This window comes from Pavona decussata, unplaced genomic scaffold, assembly GCF_977016875.1.
Source record: "Pavona decussata unplaced genomic scaffold, jaPavDecu1.1 SCAFFOLD_439, whole genome shotgun sequence".
Lineage (NCBI taxonomy): Eukaryota > Metazoa > Cnidaria > Anthozoa > Scleractinia > Agariciidae > Pavona > Pavona decussata.
Window position 1 is genome coordinate 209,785 of NW_028145794.1, and position 19,696 is coordinate 229,480.

Genomic DNA, 19,696 nt, shown 5'->3' on the forward strand with positions numbered 1-19,696 from the left:
TGCCCTCCCCCTGGTCCACAAAGGGATAATGTAATTAAGTCCACCCAGTTAAAACTGTTACTACATCAAATACTGCTGTGATCTCTTTCATTATACCGCTAATTCAGGTCCGCCATCCAAATGAAATGATTGAATAAAGATACTTGGCTCCAGTAATTACAACTTTTGAAATCTGTTTTTTTATTATTTAGGCCCGAATGCCTTTGTTTCTGAGATCTACTTTCGAAGCCAGCCAAACGACACGTGTAACGGAACAGAAGTAAAACATAAGTGTAATCAGAAAGGACGACGGCTGGCCGGAATCCAAAACGCGTATAGTCCTCGTGTGGTGAATAGGTTAGTCAATGACGATAACGAATACTGGACTGGACTAAGGTGAGATGGATCGGTTGGTACAATAAATAATTAGAAAACCATCATTCTAGCAAAATTCAGTCTCCGATTCCCCCTATCCCGCTCCCATCCAGTCCCGCGTTCTCGTCGGGAAAATTGGTCTGTTAACTTTAATCAAATTGTAAGCAGTAGATTGTAGACAAAAGAACAGGAACAGCCATTTTTGTTATGCTACATTATTTAAAAATTACGTACCTTCTTTCTTTTTTTTTTTTTCTTTTTTTTTTTTTTTTCGTTGCGGTCGGGCCCTAGAGGGAATCTAGATTTTCCTATCTATCCATTGGGTATTTCCAGAGTAAAAAATGCAATCGTTCTATAAGGTGATGGGTGATGGATGGGTGATGCTTATCCTCACCATATTCCACTATCCGGCGAGGGTAATTGACGAGCCTTAAAAAGGATAAAAGAATAGGATAAAAATTGGGGCGATAAATTTTCAAAAGACTAATTTTTGTGAAAGCAATTTCCACAAATAAAGAGTATTTCTTGACCAAAGCAATAAAGAGCAAGAACATTTTTTTTTTCTGGTCAAACCGAAGGCGATTGAACATGTGAAAGTTGTTCTAATGAATGGCGACGAGCGTAATGGCGGTTAGACGTAACGTAGTGAAAGGAAAAAAGTGAGGAAAGACTCTCGAAAATCAGCCCACTGTACTTTTATCATTGTGTAAGAGACAGTTTTTGACGCCATCAGTTTTTGAACTTGAATATCTCTGGAACGGTAGGATACATTTCAGAAACGAAATGCCAGTATTCGTCACTTTGAAAGCCTTTTCAAATATTAGCATAAATTATTTTTTAACTTCATAGGCACTTAACAATAACCTCAACTTGCAAATCCAGAAGAAATTTTGCGATCCAAGGGGAAGTTTTATATCTCCTGTTCTAAAGTATAACAAGTGAAAGTAGCACTACTAAGCAGCCACTCCACAGACAAATATGACTTCGTATTCAGTTTCAGTTCTACGCTGCTTCTGAAAATCCCTAACAAACGCTGGGTATCGCAAGACGAGAGTCCATGGCTGATTTCCATATTTGAAAGTTAACCTTGCAACGGATTTTTCAATTTGTCGTTTAATTTGTGATAAAAAACGCTCCCAGTATTCCTGTTCAGTGTATAAATCAAGTACGGTAAGCTTAAAATGTGCGAGCCGCAGAAATATTTACCTTTGCTCTCCTTCGCATTTCGAGCGATAGCAAATGTTGTGCGAAGGCTGTATCGGTTGAATACAGACATAATCCCTTTATTCTTTTCCAGGTCTCGTGGATCTCCTTATTTGTATATATTCTGCTTTTTGCTTATAATTAAACGTAACGAACATAAACTGAAACAAAAGCCATGTCATGAGCGGAAAAGATACATCTGTGGAGAGGGTAACGTATACACAATTATTACCTTCAGTCGAATTTCACCAATAATAGTTAAAATCCGTTAATCGTTGCCAGGCCAAAGCATTTTGAATTCTCAGCATGAGTTGAATCCGAAGTCCATTTGTCCTCCTCGTCTCAGTTTTCTGCGATTGGTTGTGTCTCCAATTAGTTCTTTACCATCAGGTCAGGTAGCATAGCTAAGCTAATAAGGATAAGCTCTCGTGCAAGGGCACAAAACATTTCTTAGCTTGAATGAACGTTTTGATAGGTTATGGGTCTAGAAAATATTTAGGGAATTAAATGCATCCTTAATGTACGATAACCTTATCTAAGCTACATTGACTTCGTCAAATTTTACGTCAACGGAAAATAAACTAGTTTCTACCCATCCAGAAACCAACAACGCCACTTATCCAAACGATGGTGACAATGGCAATTGCGACAAGAAAAGCTACGGTAAAGACAATAAAGACATCAGAGGTAATAAAGTGTCATTGTTGTAGTTATAGAATCAGTATCAGCAACAGTGAGCAGCCCTGGACTGATTGCGCCATCGCTTGCCAGCGGTATATCTCCTGATACAGTCCTGCCGAGCAACACACTGTCAACATCGACGATCAATATAAAAACGAGTCTGACGTCAACAAAAACAGCAACAGCAACAGCAAAGAGCAGGTTTGAACTTATTACCCACACGCCAAAGACCAATTTATCTGCTAGCACAGTTCTGCAAAGCAGTATTCTGACAACAGAAATGGTTAACCCAACTGAAGCGCTAACGTTAACCACTGGTGCAATTGAATCTTCCATAGCAGAATCTTCCAGCAGTTATAGATCTACACAGGGGAAAAACGCCGCTAAAGAGGAGGTATTAATTATTTTTTTTTTTTAGGAAGAACCACAAGATATGCTTTTGTCTGACGAATGTTCAATAAAGAAGAATCTAATTTCAGAAGAGATTCTTGAGGACAAATTCAAGTGTCCGATCACAGTTAAAGCGACAGATAGAAAATTGCGGTGTTTGCACTCATATGGAGAGATACTGACATGAGTTTTTGCAAAGGAGAGGTGTCCTCCTTCTGAAGATATTGGAAGCATGAGATAAGCATTTTCGGGTTGCAAACGCAATTTAATTTAGCCCAGTATAAACTAAGTTTCTTTGGTGAGCCTTCTGTTAACCACCTACCTCTTTTCAGGTTGTCTTTCTTACTACAAAACTGTATACTCAACGTCTCATAAAGATTCGTTTTTGCCAAACGGCCACGTCTACTTTCGTGCTGTCGACAAGTAGTTTCTCGGCTAGTCGTCCAATCTACCGCGGCTAGCTACAGACTTTTCCGTGCATTCCCTCAGCGCCTGGCAGTTCATTAGATAGTTGACTGTTTTCCAGTCAAAGCTTACTTTTTTATTATCTGAAGACACTTTTTGTAATTACGTATTTAATAACTTTATTTTGCTCTTCTATAGTTTCAGCGTTACACTGCAGAACTAAAAGCCTTCAATGTCTCAAAGAAAGGTTCTTTGCAGGTAAGATGACATTGATTTTGTGGCTTGCAGATGTGGACTGAGAGTGGGTGAGTTCTGCCCGGGCAGACTTTAAACTTTTTTATTTGAGCAAACGCCACCAAACTTCGTGATTTTTTTAGAAAAAAAATGTTTGCAAAAAGTCAGGCGTGGGAGGTCAGTAGTTACTGAATTTGATGCTACCATGACAACCAAATTTCAACAGGCATTTTTTTTTCATAAGTTACATGAACAAAAATTAACCTTACCGTTATGTTTTTGGATCATTTTAGAGTTCAATTACTTTTGATTAATTTTGGTCACTTTCAGTGGTTTTATAAAGTCTGGGGGAAATCCAGAATTCAAAGATATAAAGATGGACACCCTTTAGAAAACGTCCCTTAATTTGTACGTTATATGAGGTCATAACTTGCTGCTGCGGACATCAAGGGAAACATCTTTCTACGTAATATCTATATTTTAAGTATTATTGTCATAGCTCCACCACTCTCGGAGTTATGGAGGGAGACCGATTCGCCCTTCGATAGCTTCCGTCCGGCCGCAGAAGACGGGAAAAAAACCTGGTCAAGATAGGGTCCAGAAACTATTTTTCTTGAAAAATGATGTCTGTCAATAATTGTCAATAATTTTATCTTCACCTGTGAATCATATTTCAAAGAGGATGAGGAAGAATGTTTAACTGTTCATTACCAAATATAACATTTTTTCACTCAATAGCTATTTTTTGAAAAAAACAAATAACACTTTGTTCCAGTAGTGTTAGTGCTCTTTTCTTTCGAAAAGAATCGAACGCTAACGCATTGCCCTTAACTCTAAATTAACTTGACGGCAGCATTGAAGACTGAATTACAAATAGTAAAGGCGACTAAATTTATTCACAGTACGTTTATCAAATGTCTTGTTGAAGGACTTTGAATAATAACGACGAAAGACGGTTGCTTTTTTGCTGCCTGTAGAATTTTTTCAGCAGGAAAAAAATGCTCTTACAAAATCACAAAATTTAACTTCTTTTTCATCACGAGGATGTTGTCCGGTTACAAAGAATATGAAATTCACCATTATTGAAAGTGATTCATGTGGATTAATCTTATTGCTATGGTGAAGCTTTTAATACGATAATTAAGGGTCGAGACAATCTCTTCCTTGATATAGTTTCTTGTTACTTGAAATCCTCAGAATGCAGCCAACACAGCCAGTAATTTTTTCAAAGTGCTGAGAAAAAAGAAGGTCCAAACGAACGACATCAATGTGTTGCTAGCTACTCAGGAATTAGAGTCATTTGCGATAGCTTACGGCAAGACTCATTACAAAGCAAATGAAAGCAATGTTATTTCCAAAGAAAACTACGGTGAGTCAGTTCCCATGATATCAGGGTAAACACACGTTGCGTTTTTCTAGTGCGTTTCTGACGATTATTCTGATCACTAGTTTTACTTCAACATAGTATTCGTCGAAACACTAGAAAATTAAAAACTTATTCATTAGCTTTGTCAAAAACACCGACAAACTGAAGCAGGCCGGTCATCGTGATATACAATGAATGAACATCAAACGTATTAAGTGGTTTTGTTGTCAGTGGTGTTAGTGTTTTTAGAGGGTTTTTTTTTTTTTTTTTTAGTTGTGAATCAGTCTGGAGTGACTAGTTATTTCGGATAGCAAACGTGAGCTCGTGAATCTATACCTAGTTTACTTGTCTTGTAGTTGAGTTGTGCCTTGTCAGCCATAAATGATAACAAATTTGTATGTTACAAAATGTTTCGAAATTTAATTTGGGATGCTTGATTTGTTTGGACGATTAAATTTCTGGAGTTTAGTTCTGGACGAACGTTAGAGTATCAAAGAAGGGAATAATCCTTCTTAAATACAGTTATATTTAGATTTGTTGATCTATTTATACACCATTACAAAGGTTTTGAAGGTTCATGCAAGAGAAGATAAAGTTTAGAGTGTAGATCAAGTTATTCGTCTTCAGTCTTTTCTTTGTATGTTTTGATTGGTTTTGGTTTTAAAAAAATGGTAAAAAAACTCAAAAAAAAAAATCTATAAAATGTCAACGACTTCAAGTAGGCAGCGATAGCTAATGAGGCAATTTTGCTACTCAGTACGTCTTTCATCTTTTGGCTCAAGCTGAACACCGTGTTTTTTACCAATAAATCTTGCAGCAATGATGATCCAGAGAATTCCCGCAGATAGAAAAGATGCAGTCATTTTTGCTGTAAATGAGACAGAGTACTCAGCTAAGGAAGGATGGGCGAGTATTTCTGTACCCTCGGGAACGTTTCAAAAGAAAGGTACTGTAGAGTGCAAGTGCTGTTAGGAATTATTACCCAATCAATTACTTCGCGATATGTTTGTTGTTGTTGTTTGTTTTGTTTTGCTTTTTAGTTCAAAAAATTCTTTTCTTATTTTTGTGTTTGCGCTTATGAAACATGTGGAAACTACGCTTAATAAGAGAGAGAACCAAAACGTATTGGTAAGTTTGAGCAGGACTGTACGAGTTTGTAACACGACGTTCTTCTGTCCATAACCTCATTACGTTCCCTTTCCTCAGATGCTGTCGTTGTATGTATTGTTTATAATGACATCAAGCAATGGGTTCCGGATGAAAAGCATGTCGAATTGGAAGGGTGAGTTGATTTGAGTATAACGTAGACGTTTTGCAGTATACGATTAACGAAAAGAGAGGGTCTATCTATCAAGTCAAGTCAAGTTTATTCAACTTACACAAACACGTAATTACAAAAATGTGAGAATAATTTTCAACTTAAATTTCTTTCCCTGCCCCCTTTTACTTTCGAGAGTTTACTGACGCGTCTGCCAAAGTAGATTACGTATGTACATGTATACACGTTTAATACATGTATCTCGAGTGTATTGGTCACAAGAAATGTATAGTTTTTGAGCCATGTCTACGCAGTTCTGAATGGTCCTTTATTTTGGATATTAGCTACTTGCATGGCAAAGTGGGACGATGAAACATATGCTGAGAGGTTTGCTCTTGAGTCTCGAAAGTAATTTCAGTGTAATTTTGCGCTTGCTTAGCTTTTGTTTTCTTACGCCTTTCAATTTAGTGATTAAAACATAATTTGCACCACTTTCTCATCCAATTTGAAATTGATACCGTATTTCGGTGATGAGTTTAACGGTATTTCTTTGAAACCAGTCTAACATAGATGGAAAACTAATGTCATCAGCGTCAAATGACATGTGAATATTGCTCAACGAGCGTACTTAGTAAGAGTACCATTCCCATCAACACTTAGTTGAAGTGGAGTGAGCGCCTTCGTTAATTATAGTGTACGATAAACAATATGGGAAATGCAGTTGCCAGCTAGCCCCAGTAACATCTGCAGTGTCTTGTTTAAGACTGAAATTGAATTCTGATTTCATTTTTTTAAGTATTTAGTACACCCAGGGGGGACAACTCGAGTAGAGTAACTATATCAAAATGCTGGATTTTATCGACACTTCATTAAAACTATCATCTTACTTTAAGTTCTATTGTCCAATGCCTTTGAATTCTTCCCCTTCTTTGCCTATATATATCCCCGTTTCCTTCCAATGTTGTCTTCTGAAAACCCCTAAGAAAAACTGGTATATTGACATGATTTTCAAAATAGCGGCTACGCAGTGGATACGTAGAATAAGGAAAGGAAATCAAAACACAGGACAACAGATTAGACGGTAAGGTGATAAATTTATTCAAGTGCTGAAAAAATTGGCTTTTTTCTCCAGACAAGTCAACTCCACTAATCGACCTCTATGTTTACCATGGCTTGTGTTTGTAATGTAAGGTAACTAGTAACCACTTTGTCTTAAAGCAAAACGTTAACCAACCTCGAGTTACGAAGCCGCATAATTGCCGGAAGAGTGGAGCCCACACCAGTTGGTATTCTAAAAGAGAACGTCACAATCTTGTTCAGTTACGACAAGGTATGTTCACATAAGGCTGGTTTCCTGGGCTACAACCGCTGAAAAAAAATGGAGCAAGCGTGTACAATGCGATCGCTGTCTGGTTTTCATATGATCGCTACGATCACTGAAATCACAAACCAGTGATCGCGTAGACATGGGCTTCACCAGAAAGCTGTTCGCGACTCGTTCGCGCCAGATTCGATTCAAAATGGCATCAGTGAATCGGCGATTCATGTTCGAAGCTTGTTATTTTCTTGTCCTTGTGCTGCTAATTAAACGTAGCAGGCAAAGAAGAAAAAAAAAAAGAAAACACAGATTTGGGGTTTGGAAGAATTGGACTTCTTTCGTAAAAGTTGTCATGCATGGTGGCCACCTTTGTGTTGTTTGTAATCTTGGAAAGGTTGGAGCCGCAAGCCGTAGTCCATTCTGGAATTGATTCTGTCGCTACAAGTGGTTTCATATGGTCAATACGATCGCTGATATTAAACTGAAGTCTATCTCAGCCATTGTGGTAGCTTCGATTGCTGGAGAGTGGTTTATAAATGATCACTACGATCGCTTATTTCTTTTTATTATTTGACTTTTCTTTTCTTTACCTTTTCGTCTTTCTGCGTACCCTCTTGAGAAATATCTTTGTCTAAGGAAAGCGCGAAATGATGTTTCATTGCAAGTTTGAATTTTTTTTAATTTCCAATCTTTAGGGATCAAAGGAGGAAACCACGCCGCATTGTATATTCTGGAACTTTTCTATCAAGTAAGAATAGTAGAGGCACTTAGCGACTGCAATTTCTTGTGGAGTGCACTCACTTTTATTCAGTTGGTGTTTAAGATTAAACTTGAATCTGCTGATGCCCTAAACCTAGTTAATCAGAAATAAATGTGATACAGTTTTGTTATAACACATATTAATGTTGGAAGTGCAAGGCGATCCGAATAATTTGGTTAAACGATAATTCACTTCTTCCTTTTTTTTAATTTTGTATCATATGAAGTTACCATGAATTCTTTCTTACTTTCAACTTTTGTTACAGAAACTTTTAGATTTTTAGTTAATGTTAGTGTTGCCTTAGTTGTTCTGATTACTTTTCGTTTAGTTTTGGGATTCTCCTTGAATTGTGGTTGGCGAAATCCCTGCCCTAAAGAAGAAAAAACTGAATCGCGGTCTAGATTGGACTAAACGGTTTTACTTTCTTAATGTTGCAGGTCTGAACTGAACGGGTCTTGGTCTAAGAAAGGATGCTCGCTGGTGAAAATAGTCAATAATGAAATTACCTGCTCCTGTAATCATCTTACTAACTTTGCTGTTCTGATGCAAGTTGGAGGAAACAAGGTTTAAACGTTTGAGAAATTAAAAAAATTTAAAAGCAATTAAATTAGAATGTTAGACCAGTTAATTGGTCACCGCGGGTTATTGGCAATTACATTAGCAATTCGAATATTATAGGGAGTAGAAGCTATTAAGGATGAACTAAATTTGCTTCGTCCTAAGTCAACAGATATCCTGTGATAAAAAAAAAAAAGACGTAATTTCGTCTGTTGGGGAGAGCAAATGGCAAAATAAGGATCGTCTCCATATTTTCTTCAATAAAAACTATACTTTGTTATCAATGTGTTGGATAATAAAACAATTTTCCTGTTAAATCTTGCGGAATAATCCCTGATTTTAGCCAACTCGGCCTACGGCTTCGTCGGCTAAGTATCAGGTGATATTCCGCGCGATTTCGCGGGATAATTGCTAAATGTCACCTTGCAAGTAAGCAATTCGTTAGACACAAGTTGACAATTTAACCGATTTTGTAGCCTGATTTGTCCCAGATCGTCGAGACATTGACAAAAGCTGTTCACAATAATCAACTCTTCTCCTATAGACAAAACTGCTCATGCAGTTTCTCTAATTATTGGTAAGGGGAAAGAAAGCAGCTGTCGATCGTACCAGAATTTGTACTGACTAAACGTTCTGAAATCGTTTATCTTTATAGGAATTTTCTCCAGACCACAAGATGGTGCTGCAGATGATCACTTACATTGGTTGTGCCCTTTCACTCATTGGGGAAGTGCTTACTTTAATAACATATTGCGTCCTCATGTGAGTTTAGTGGATAATATGCTCCACGCCATCTTATAACCACCCGTCAAAAGGCCCTGAATTATTATGCATGTGCATAACTTCGGTCAGAGCAAACGCTAATAGTCATTTTCTTGCCTATAAACCTATTAATTCGACTACTCAGTTCATAGGTGTTGCTTGAGGAAATTGTTTCCACGTCCAGTTAACTATTTTTCCTCTGGTGGTGATGGTGGGTAGGGCCGGTGTAAACCTATGCCATGAATTTCAATTTACAGTTACGAACGAGCAGAATAGAAAATAATTCCATGCGACCGGCTTTAACATGTTCTAAATAAAACTGCTCGTCGCTTTCACTGTAAATTCACTTGATATCGTTCCAAAGGTTGCCTTAGTTCTTTTCCTGCATGGAAAAAAGTAATTATATATAAATAAATAAAGGAAATCTTTGTGGCAAGCCTCGTTAACAGAGTGTGCCCGATGGCGTTTTCGTTAATATGTTTCCTTTGGACAAAACATGCAGCTCTGCAGCAAACTACAGCTAAATGACTTTCATTCACAGACCTTACGAATGTTTATGTTAGAGTCCAATAACATGTTTTAATCACATTCAGGGATCTAAAGCAGGAGCAGATTCAAATACGCCTTAATCTCGTGGTTACCATAGCGATCGCACAAATTGCATTCCTTTCCGGAATTGATGCGACTGAAACAACGGTAAGCCATGTCAAATTTTCCTAAATAAGATCTATGGTATTTTTGTGCTTTATGTCAACCGAAGATGCATTTGTCATCCTAAAATAAAAAGGTTTTTGAGAGTTCATGGGAATAATGATAAAAAATATATCACGGCTACGTGAAATGACTCGGATTAAGTTTGAATGGGTCTTGCACTTAGAGTTTGGTTGAAATCTTTTGATTGCCATCCACTGTTCTTCGTCTGCCGCCTGTCTATCTCTTTTGTTCCGCCATGCAAGAACTTCATGCCATTTCGGCGTCATTTACTTATTCCTTGCACCATTCACCATCCGCCAATCGCTTTTCACCATCAGTCGGCTGCTGTTCGCGCTTCACAGTGATTTGAAGTTTTAGGATAGTTTCTGAAAGCTAAAAATGCGATCCAATACCTTTTTACAAGAATCCTTGGGCTTTTAATTTGAAGTTCCTGTAGTTCCTGAACGAAACAACTAATTAATAATGCATTGTTGTCTTGTACAGGGTGTGTGTGTCTTCGTGGCAGCATTAATTCATTTTTTCTATCTGGTTGGATTTGCCTGGATGTTGGTTGAAGGAATTTATTTGTACCTGATGGTGGTCAAAGTATTCAATACCGCGGTCAAAATGTGGCTATTCTATGCAGCTTCTTGGGGTAAGTGTCATGCACCTTTTTGAGTGATATAAAATGGCGCACTTTTGTTTAAATAAACTGAAGCCAACTCAGTTATTTGAATAGAATTGAAAGATTCGCGTATTTCGAGCCCAAAGTGTAATCCAAAGCGTTTGAGGAATACACAGAAAAAATGTTACTGAGTATAATTTGATTCAAATGTAGTTCACTGTAGTACCACACATTTTTTGTCTTTCCATGGAGTTGCAGAAACAGGAGTAGAAGTTTCAGAGAATGAGAAATGTTTCCAGTTGTCATCCATATATATCCCTCAAGAAACAGCTATAGCAAAAGTAATTGTGTTTCCATAGAGTTTTAAGCAGTAGATACACTGGCGTTTCTAAAAATGTTCTAATCTGTTCGGTCACACTTCGCACCTTCCATTCCGTGATAAACAGGGAATGGCCCCTCACTTTGCCCACTTTCAAATTTCGAAATAACAATGTAATAAAGCGAAGTCGAACTTTTATTATCTGGTTTAACGAGTTATGCTAAGGCAATTAACGCTCTTGCTTGTTAATGCATGATAGTCGGTTCGGACAGAGTCTCCATCAACAAAACGTATTACGCGAAAAAAATCCCAATCTCCTTTTCTTTGCATGGACTTGACGTGTTTCTGATCCTGAGAAAAGGGTCCGGAAATTCATATCCATTAGTATCTCTCGTTTATTCATTCTTCTTCTCTCTCACCAAAGGCCTCCCTGTTGTGATTGTGGTGCTATCAATTGGGATTGCCTCCAGTCAAGATGGCGGTGTACACAGCTATGTACATGGCGACTAGTGAGTGAATTATCCATTTTTCACTTCACAAGTATCTACTAAAGTCTGTCCAAATTTTGTTCACGTTTTAAATAGTAATTTAGGAAGGAAAAAATATTAAAAGTAAAGTAAACTTTATTTAGCCAGGGTGGTCCCTTCAGTTGCATGGCCGTTTTCCAGAGGGGCCCTGGTAGTAAAATGGGACAATAAATATAAATATAAATTAATTTAAATAGTTAAGAAAAACTGACTTGTGCTGTCTCACAAGAAAATGTTAGAAATGGTGGGTTTTGATAAAAAGTTTTATATTTTATTTTTTGAAAAAACTTTCATTTTCTTTAACAACAAAGCCAGAAAGGACGTTCAAACCGGTTGAAAAACAAACTCCACGGAAAATTAGCGTTTTCCATTAAAACGCTCACTATCTTGTTCAAATCCGGCAAAGGCTATTTGTGACCATCCCTCCTTCCCCTAAAGTGAAAGTGACCTTTTTTAGATCTTCAGTATTTTGTATTGGAATCAACGCTCTCAATGACCTTTTTTTTCTGTAGTTGCTGGGTTTCCTTCACTAATAACCTTGTCTGGACCTTCGTTGCACCTGTTCTTGTAGTATGCCTGGTAAGAATTTTTATTCCAAGCGCAGGTTGATTATTAGCGACTTCTTGCGTCCGGTTACTGATCATAACTATTTACAGGCTCAGAATGATGTATTAATCAGTAAATGGCACAGGCATACTCGGAAAAAATCCGAGTGCCCCTGTCATGAGCCGAGCCTAAGACCCTCTGATTACTAGTTTGGATGCTCTACCACTGAGCTACAGCAGACTGGTGGGAGCTAAGGCCATAAAACTAGGTTTATGGGACAAACATATTTACAGGCTATTTGTTACTTAGGAAATAACTTAACTCCCCTATATTTCGACATGCTTGTAATGCCGACGTCCCAAGTTCGCCTCCCGCTCTAACCACTCCTACTACAACTACTGCTACTACTTCAACAAAAACTACTACTGCTACTACTACCGATACTGCTGCTACTACTACTACTACTACTACTACTACTACTACTACTACTACTACTACTACTACTACTACTACTACTACTACTACTACTACTACTACTACTACTGCTGCTGCTGCTGCTACTCTAGTAGTAGCAGTAGTAGTAGCAGTAGTAGTAATTGTTGATGATGTTGATTTTGTTGTTGTAGGAGCAGGAGTAGGGGTAGTAACTTCCCTACACTTCCCTACGCCGTGCACTACGTTGGACACTCTTATTACGTGTTCTGATGTATATGCATTGAAAACCCAAGCTAGGCCATTAACTAAGTTTGACATATGATGTGTCTGCTCCGTAACCCTTAACATTAATGACAATTTCAAGCAATTAAAATATCTGTCAGTGTTTCCCTTAAAAGCACATTTTGACTTTTTTTTATAACTGCTATTCCCAGATAAATTCCGTAATCCTTGCTTGTGTGGTCCATGAAATCCTCAAGATGCAAAGCGCTAAAACATCGGAGCTGGAAAGAATAAGACAAGGTGCCAAAGCATGCGCAGTTCTCTTCCCTCTTCTTGGAATGACCTGGTTGTTTGGTATTCTGAGCGTGACGGATGCTGGTCTTGTCTTTCAATACATCTTCACCATTCTCAACTCGCTGCAGGTACCATAACTATCTCAGTCACCTATAAACTTTAAACTTTGTAATAATTTCTTTAAGCTATGGGGGTGCTAACCAGTAAATTCATGTGTCGATAAAGGAAAAATAGAGAGTTATTTGTATTCTTAATCATGAATTTTAGCAAAACCCAAAAATTCTACTGCATGATATTTCATATTCGTTGTTCATTGCTCGTAGTCACGCGCTATATAACGTTGGAAAACATTTAAATTTGGGGCCATCCGGGGTCATTACCAAGTGCATTTAGTAAACAACTGACCTTCGCGTTAGTTGATCAATCTACTAGCCTCTTTGCTGCTACCCGTGATGACGAGAGCCAGCCAGCTTGAAACAGCTGTCCATGGTTGATTCTCGGTTTGGTCTCCATCATGTCGCTGGCGTTAGTTATATTTCCTTTACTGCACGAAAATTTCACGAAAATGATAGGATAGGATAGGATAGGATAGGATAGGATAGGATAGGATAGGATAGGATAGGATAGGATAGGATAGGATAGGATAGGATAGGATAGGATAGGATAGGATAGGGTAACTTTATTTCTACATGATATTTCCTTCAGGCTTATTAAGCACTATCTACCTAACGACAATTTAAAAATATATGGAAGAAGTGTTTAAAATCTTACTTAAGATTTAGTTAAAACTGTACCCACTCAATTTAGTCTTAAAATTGTACTTTGTTCAATGAAATCATTCGTCGTACTTCTGATTAAGAGTAGACTATTCCACAACTAAGACCCGATTTATATACGTTATCATTAAGATGTTATTTTTTTTTTATAATTTAAATCTTAATTGGTGATGAACTAGCTTATTAAGGTGGTCTAAATTACACATTCTGGTACCTAAAAGCAGGACTTTTAAAGATAGACGCAGCACAGATTAGGAATTAATTGAGACATTATTACAACATTTGTTATCAAAACCTCGGGGATATAGGCAGAGTACAATGTATTTTCTTTTGTTATTTTGCCTCAGGGCTTTTTCATCTTCGTACTGCACGTTCTGAAAAATAGCGAAGTACGTGCAGAATTCGACCGCAAAAAACAAAAGTGGAAAACCTCGAGAAGCGTTGGGTCTTCCCACGAAACTCGCCAACCATCAAGCGACATATCGACAAACAAAGTGATAAACAGTGACACATACGAGCTGGACAACAAACAAAAAGAACCCCCAAACCTGCCAGAGAGTGATGACCACTCTCCAGTTGTTTTGCGTCAGCATAAAAACATAACTCCTGTAGACATGTGATTGTCACGTAAAGGAAGAGTGGATGAATCCTACTGTAGTGATTCCTGAGAGTGCAGTCGAAAGGCTGAGTGCATAAAGTAATATATCAAACACGAGAAAGTGTGATTCATTAGATATCCAAATACTGAGAAGTAGGTTGAAAAAACGACGCGCAGCCAAGTATATTTAAATGACTTCGAGGTGTTTGGATATCTGATAAAACACACTTTCACATATTACACGTATTGTAGTGATATTGTAGCAATATTGTTGTCTTTTAGCTTTAATACTTAATGTACCTTACTGTACCTAATAGCTATTTGTTTCGTTTACAACTGCATATCACAGTCTTACGTTGTAGTGCCGATGTTGTAGCATTATTGTAATTTTTTAATTTTTGTTTATTACTAATACCCGACAATATTAGCTAATGCTATACGCGGGTTGTGTAAATTGTCTTTATATAAAGTAAAGTAACTTTCGAGTGTTTGATATGACTTCTTAAATGATCGATAATTCTTCAAGAAATTCAAGGCTAAAATTGGCAAAAGTTTATGCTAATTAGGAACACATATCCAAACCACAGTCACAGTAGTGATTTTTTTTGTTTTCTCTTGATGAATTATTAATGAGTTTGAGAAAGTCCATTCCAGAAAAGTTTTCTATTTGTTGTTACACTTTGGAAAAGAAATTGAACACAAACATTGTTGCATTGAGGAAAGGTCTAACCGTTTATTCCTCTTCATCCAGTCATTACCCCCTTTTTCTTTTCTTTTTTTTTTTCTTCTATCTTTTTTTAAAGCACGGCTAATTCCCCCTTCTTGCAATCCCCGGGGACAAGTAATCACAAAAGGACTGCATTGTCAAATATGTATCACAGATTTTGAATATATTGGAACTGAGCATTAGGTTTTCTTTTCAATCTTTGGGGTGAAACTGGGTGAGATGATTGGAGTCACAAGAATCCCCTTTTCTAATCAATTTAGCGTCCTAAGGCCTTCCGCCAACCGAATCAATCACCTAAAGAATACTGGAACCGCCATTTTAAATTAACGGAAATCTATCTTACTTCGCAGTCAGATTAATCAACGTATGTCGTAAGTCGGCGAACCGCGGCAAATCATGATCTTGTACCATACATGTAGCATGATAAGTTTAACAGGCTTAATATGAATTTCGCTTGGCTAAAAGGAATGCCTGTGGCTACAATATTGAAGTTCATTAGCTTAACACACAACTTCAGTTCAGTTACAATTAACAGCGTAAATTATAAGCACAGGACCACGTAGAAAGGTTATAAAGTAATAATGTAGCTAAGTTGGCTTGTGCCTGCAACTAATTGTCTAAACACTTCTAAATAAACACTGTACTAAAATTACTTGAAGGTTGATATATCACTCCTTTCTATTATATAATTATAACGTAGTTATCACAGTATATTTCATAGTGAATGAATTCCCAAACAGGACTATTTAAAAAATCATTAAGAAAAAAAAAATAAAGAGCATTAAGTAACATAGATTAAATACATAATTGCATGCATAAAAGTTAATTTTCTTAATTAAAATTATATAACGGAGAACATGAACGTTTTTGTATTTGATGTTTTACTGCAGTGAAAGAATTATGTAAATGTAGAGTCCCTCTAAGTTTGCAGGATCTAGAGCATTTTCGTACCTATCGTCTACGATTTTATGGTCAGCGATCTAATTATGAAAAGATCAGTGGTAACCGCGTACCAAGGATCTTTGGGCTGAGATTGGTCGTCTGGATAGACTCTTAGGCATTGTTACCATAGAAATCCTGCAGTAACGAATGAAAGTTGAAGGCAGAGTCATTAACAACCAATAAACACAAAGAAAAGTATTCTTATTTCCCCAGAAACTGTCCAGGCGCCCAACGTCCAGTCATAGAGTTTAAGGACTCCGGGTAAGAGATCACGAACGACATCTCGCTGCTGTGGTTTCTTAGTACTATCTACACAGGGTCAGTGGTTAGTAACGCAAGCTCCTAATACAATTACAAGTCTTAAACAAACGTTTCACATCTCATATCACCAATTTAACTCGATTAAAAAAAAAGCTAGCGCTGAGATTAAAACATCAACACTTTAACAGCACCTCACAGTACACGAATGCGCCACTTTTTTCTGCAATTTTACCAAAAAAAAATTGTTTAAATAACTTCTCTAAATGAGGGAAACTTGTGTCATGTTGTCGCTTGAGGGGTGAACTCGTGAAATTAACTTGACTGAGTAAAAAACCGTTAAGTGTAAGCTTTTTTTCTTTTCTGTACCGGAAATGGGTAAAGAACTGTGACGTCAACGATTAATTAACAATCAGCACTTTGAGTCCGAAAATTTGACGCGGGCATTGGCGATAGACCCTTCTCACTCGGCGGTAATGTTGAGTCTCAGGAGAATAAAATTTTTTGTTTTTGCACGGCAAGCCTCGCACTGAAGTCGCGTCAGGCCGAGGCTTACCGTGCAAAAACAAAGCATTTTATTCCCCCTAGACTCAACGTGGCCGCCAAGTGAGAAGGGTCTATTCTCAGACCTCCGTGAGGTTACCCTTCTCTTGGCGCTTCCGCCGTGTCAGCGCGCCCGCGAAGCCTGTTCACAGGCTATAACAACGGATTTGTTGATCTCAAATACGCTCTCCAAAAAGGAAAATTATAAAACAGGAAAAGACTGTTTTATTCCAGTGTTGGTAAACAAACACAGGTGGTTTTCAAAACCACTGACGTCATGAAAAGCTTTAATTACATATGCAAATTTTGGAAAACGATAAATTTGGAACAAAAACGTGATTTTTAGCACTTTTCTCGGGCTTTGAAACCGTATTTTAGAAACGTCCGCTTTCGCCAAGATTTCGTTTTTATTTTGGGAAACAAGAAAAATTAAAAATAAAAAACAGCCAAAGCCTTTTTAAAAACGAAGTAATGGGGAATAGGAACGAAACGCGTTATTTAGTAGTCCACATTCACAATATTGTTTTTTCATCATGTGTATACACTACTAGACATCTTAGCCATTGATGGAGGTCATGCGCTCGACTCCTATGCACGATTGGAGGTATTTTCTTTCTCGGCTCCAAGCTGAAGACAGTTTATATGTATGCATAGAACATTCGAGTATAACTATAGGTAGATGTGAATTCAAACCATTATTAGCATATTTAATTGTTTTTCTTTTAAATGACATGGTCGATTGATCACATAATGAACTCTCTTGCATCAGCGTGTGACCTGCTGCGGGTGGCCGTATGTCTAAGTTCTCCAGGCGTTATATGTTCAATCATTGGAGACGTCGCTTTAAAAAAAACACCTGCTCATCTCTTAACATGCTTACAAAGATAGTTTATTAAGCACACTCTTTAATGAGGATGATAACTTCACTGTATAAATACTACTAAATTACAGAAGGGTCTTCTTTAAGGCTAAACTTTGGGCTAAAAAAATAATCATCAATGCTACTACAAACATTTGAAAACCTAAGATATTACAGTACACCATAAACAATTAAGCTAACGCCATACCCCAGAGGACATCAATTTGTCGTAATTGAGAATCGTGTGGGATAATTTGCTAAACCATCAACTCCTTATTCATTACTTTAGGTGCCAATGTTTGTTTTTCAGCTTAAATATGTCATGCACTCTGGCTTCAATTATTAGTTAACTCGATCGATCGAGTTTTCATAGGTAATAGTAATTGTTTGGGGGTGAAGGTAACAGCGAAGACAATTTTGTCTTCACGTTTATTATTCGTTTTATGGGAACAGTGTTAGTGTAAGCTTTCCCTAACAAATTGAATTTAACTTTTCACGTTAGCCCGCCGGAAAATTCTTGCTAATATCAAAAGCCAAAACAGTGCCATTTTTTAAAATGCAAATTAACGGTTGTAAACGATAGACCGAGGAACATCATTATTATTGCTATGGAGAGAGCTACATAGTATATCGTTTTGTAAACATTTGGAATCGAAGTGAAACGGAAATGGCGTTTATACCTACCTACAAAGTATCTATGATGATGGTGAATTATTGCCAATATTTCGAGCTTTACCGTTGCTTCAGAAAAGATGTTCCTCTAAGCATATTAATTATTCAACCATGATAGGTGTTTTACACAAAAATATTAAAATAAGACATTTTATGGAGCTTACCTTGAGATTTTAAGATAACGTGGCCACCATTTAAAGCTGGTATTTACATGTTTCTAAGGTAACACCACTATGTTTGTTATTTAAAGGCCTCGTTAAGAGAGTCGTCTCCAAATCTCATTTTGCCCCCAGGCTGCTATAGCTCCTACGATAAATAGATGGCCAAATTCTACGAATAAAACTGAATTTTAAATACGCAGTGCATTGAATAGTTTAACTTGCTCACCAGAATCAACTCTTAGAAGAATAACAAATTACACACTCTGCCATCGAAGAATGTAATGTTTGCTAGGGATGTCAAAATTTCAAAAGAATTGTTCACGATATTTAATTGTTGCAACATTTGCATTTTTTGGAACTCTCCGCATTTGATGGCACTTCCTGTTCAGCTTAATGTCAGCAAAATAAGATTAGTATATTTATTCCAATATTAGAAAGTCCTCTGTTAAACAATTTCGCAAATTTCTCAATTTCCAGAACTACATTAACATCTGTAACACCCGAAACAAACTGAAAACATTTCCGCTCGAGGCAAAATGAAACGCACACAGTCGGTGACAAGCAGCTGGGGTATATGAGCGATCGAGAAACGCTGGCAAAAAGGCCGATCTTGTAAGACAGAGGACTTGAAAGAAGATTCTTAAGGTTTCAAGCCACCTTTGTGTTCTCATAATCGGTTTCTCCAGCTCAACGAAAGCCAAGATTGTATGGTCTAGAAGTCGCGAATGAACGACAAGCATGGAATTCTTCGACTCTCGCTTCAACAGTTTGGTTAGCCTACTGCAATTTGCAATCTTCGTGGCTGGTGAGTGATCATGTAATTTTCTTTTTGTTTGTTTCCTTTATGTTCACGAAGTAAAACACAGGAGTTGAAAGAACATTCTTAAGCTTTCGATCCACCTTTACGTTCACATAAGTATAAAAGGTATAACCAGAAAACGAAAAATTGCGATGGGACGACAAGTCTAGAATTGTTCGACTTTCGACTAAACCGTTGAGCTAGCCTTGCTTTCCTACTGCAATTTGCAGTTTTTTCGGCTGGTGAGTGATCATCTCATCTTCTATCTGTTTTTCTCCTTTATGTTGATAACCTGGTAAAATAATTGGCCTGATCTCGCTTTTCCTAGGAGTGGTTTTTTACCAAACCGTCCTCCCATTTTACCTCTAGCTAAGGGGTACAACTTCCAATTCAACCTATCATAAATACGCC

The 19,696-nt window shown here is 37.4% G+C and overlaps 1 protein-coding gene across 1 annotated transcript; it reads left to right on the forward strand.

The window, feature by feature from the left end:
- The first annotated feature begins 1,720 nt into the window (after window positions 1-1,720).
- Window positions 1,721-15,120, forward strand: LOC146450593 (adhesion G-protein coupled receptor D1-like). Its single transcript, XM_085100225.1, has 16 exons — window positions 1,721-1,767; window positions 2,268-2,632; window positions 3,232-3,291; window positions 4,465-4,636; window positions 5,451-5,579; window positions 5,840-5,915; window positions 7,110-7,221; window positions 7,905-7,957; window positions 8,407-8,533; window positions 9,183-9,289; window positions 9,883-9,985; window positions 10,487-10,637; window positions 11,351-11,435; window positions 11,966-12,032; window positions 12,869-13,078; window positions 14,074-15,120. Exons 2-16 carry the CDS (start codon window positions 2,519-2,521, stop codon window positions 14,344-14,346), a joined length of 1,839 nt encoding a protein of 612 aa, XP_084956351.1. The 5' UTR covers window positions 1,721-1,767; window positions 2,268-2,518; the 3' UTR covers window positions 14,347-15,120.
- Window positions 15,121-19,696: the final 4,576 nt, after the last annotated feature.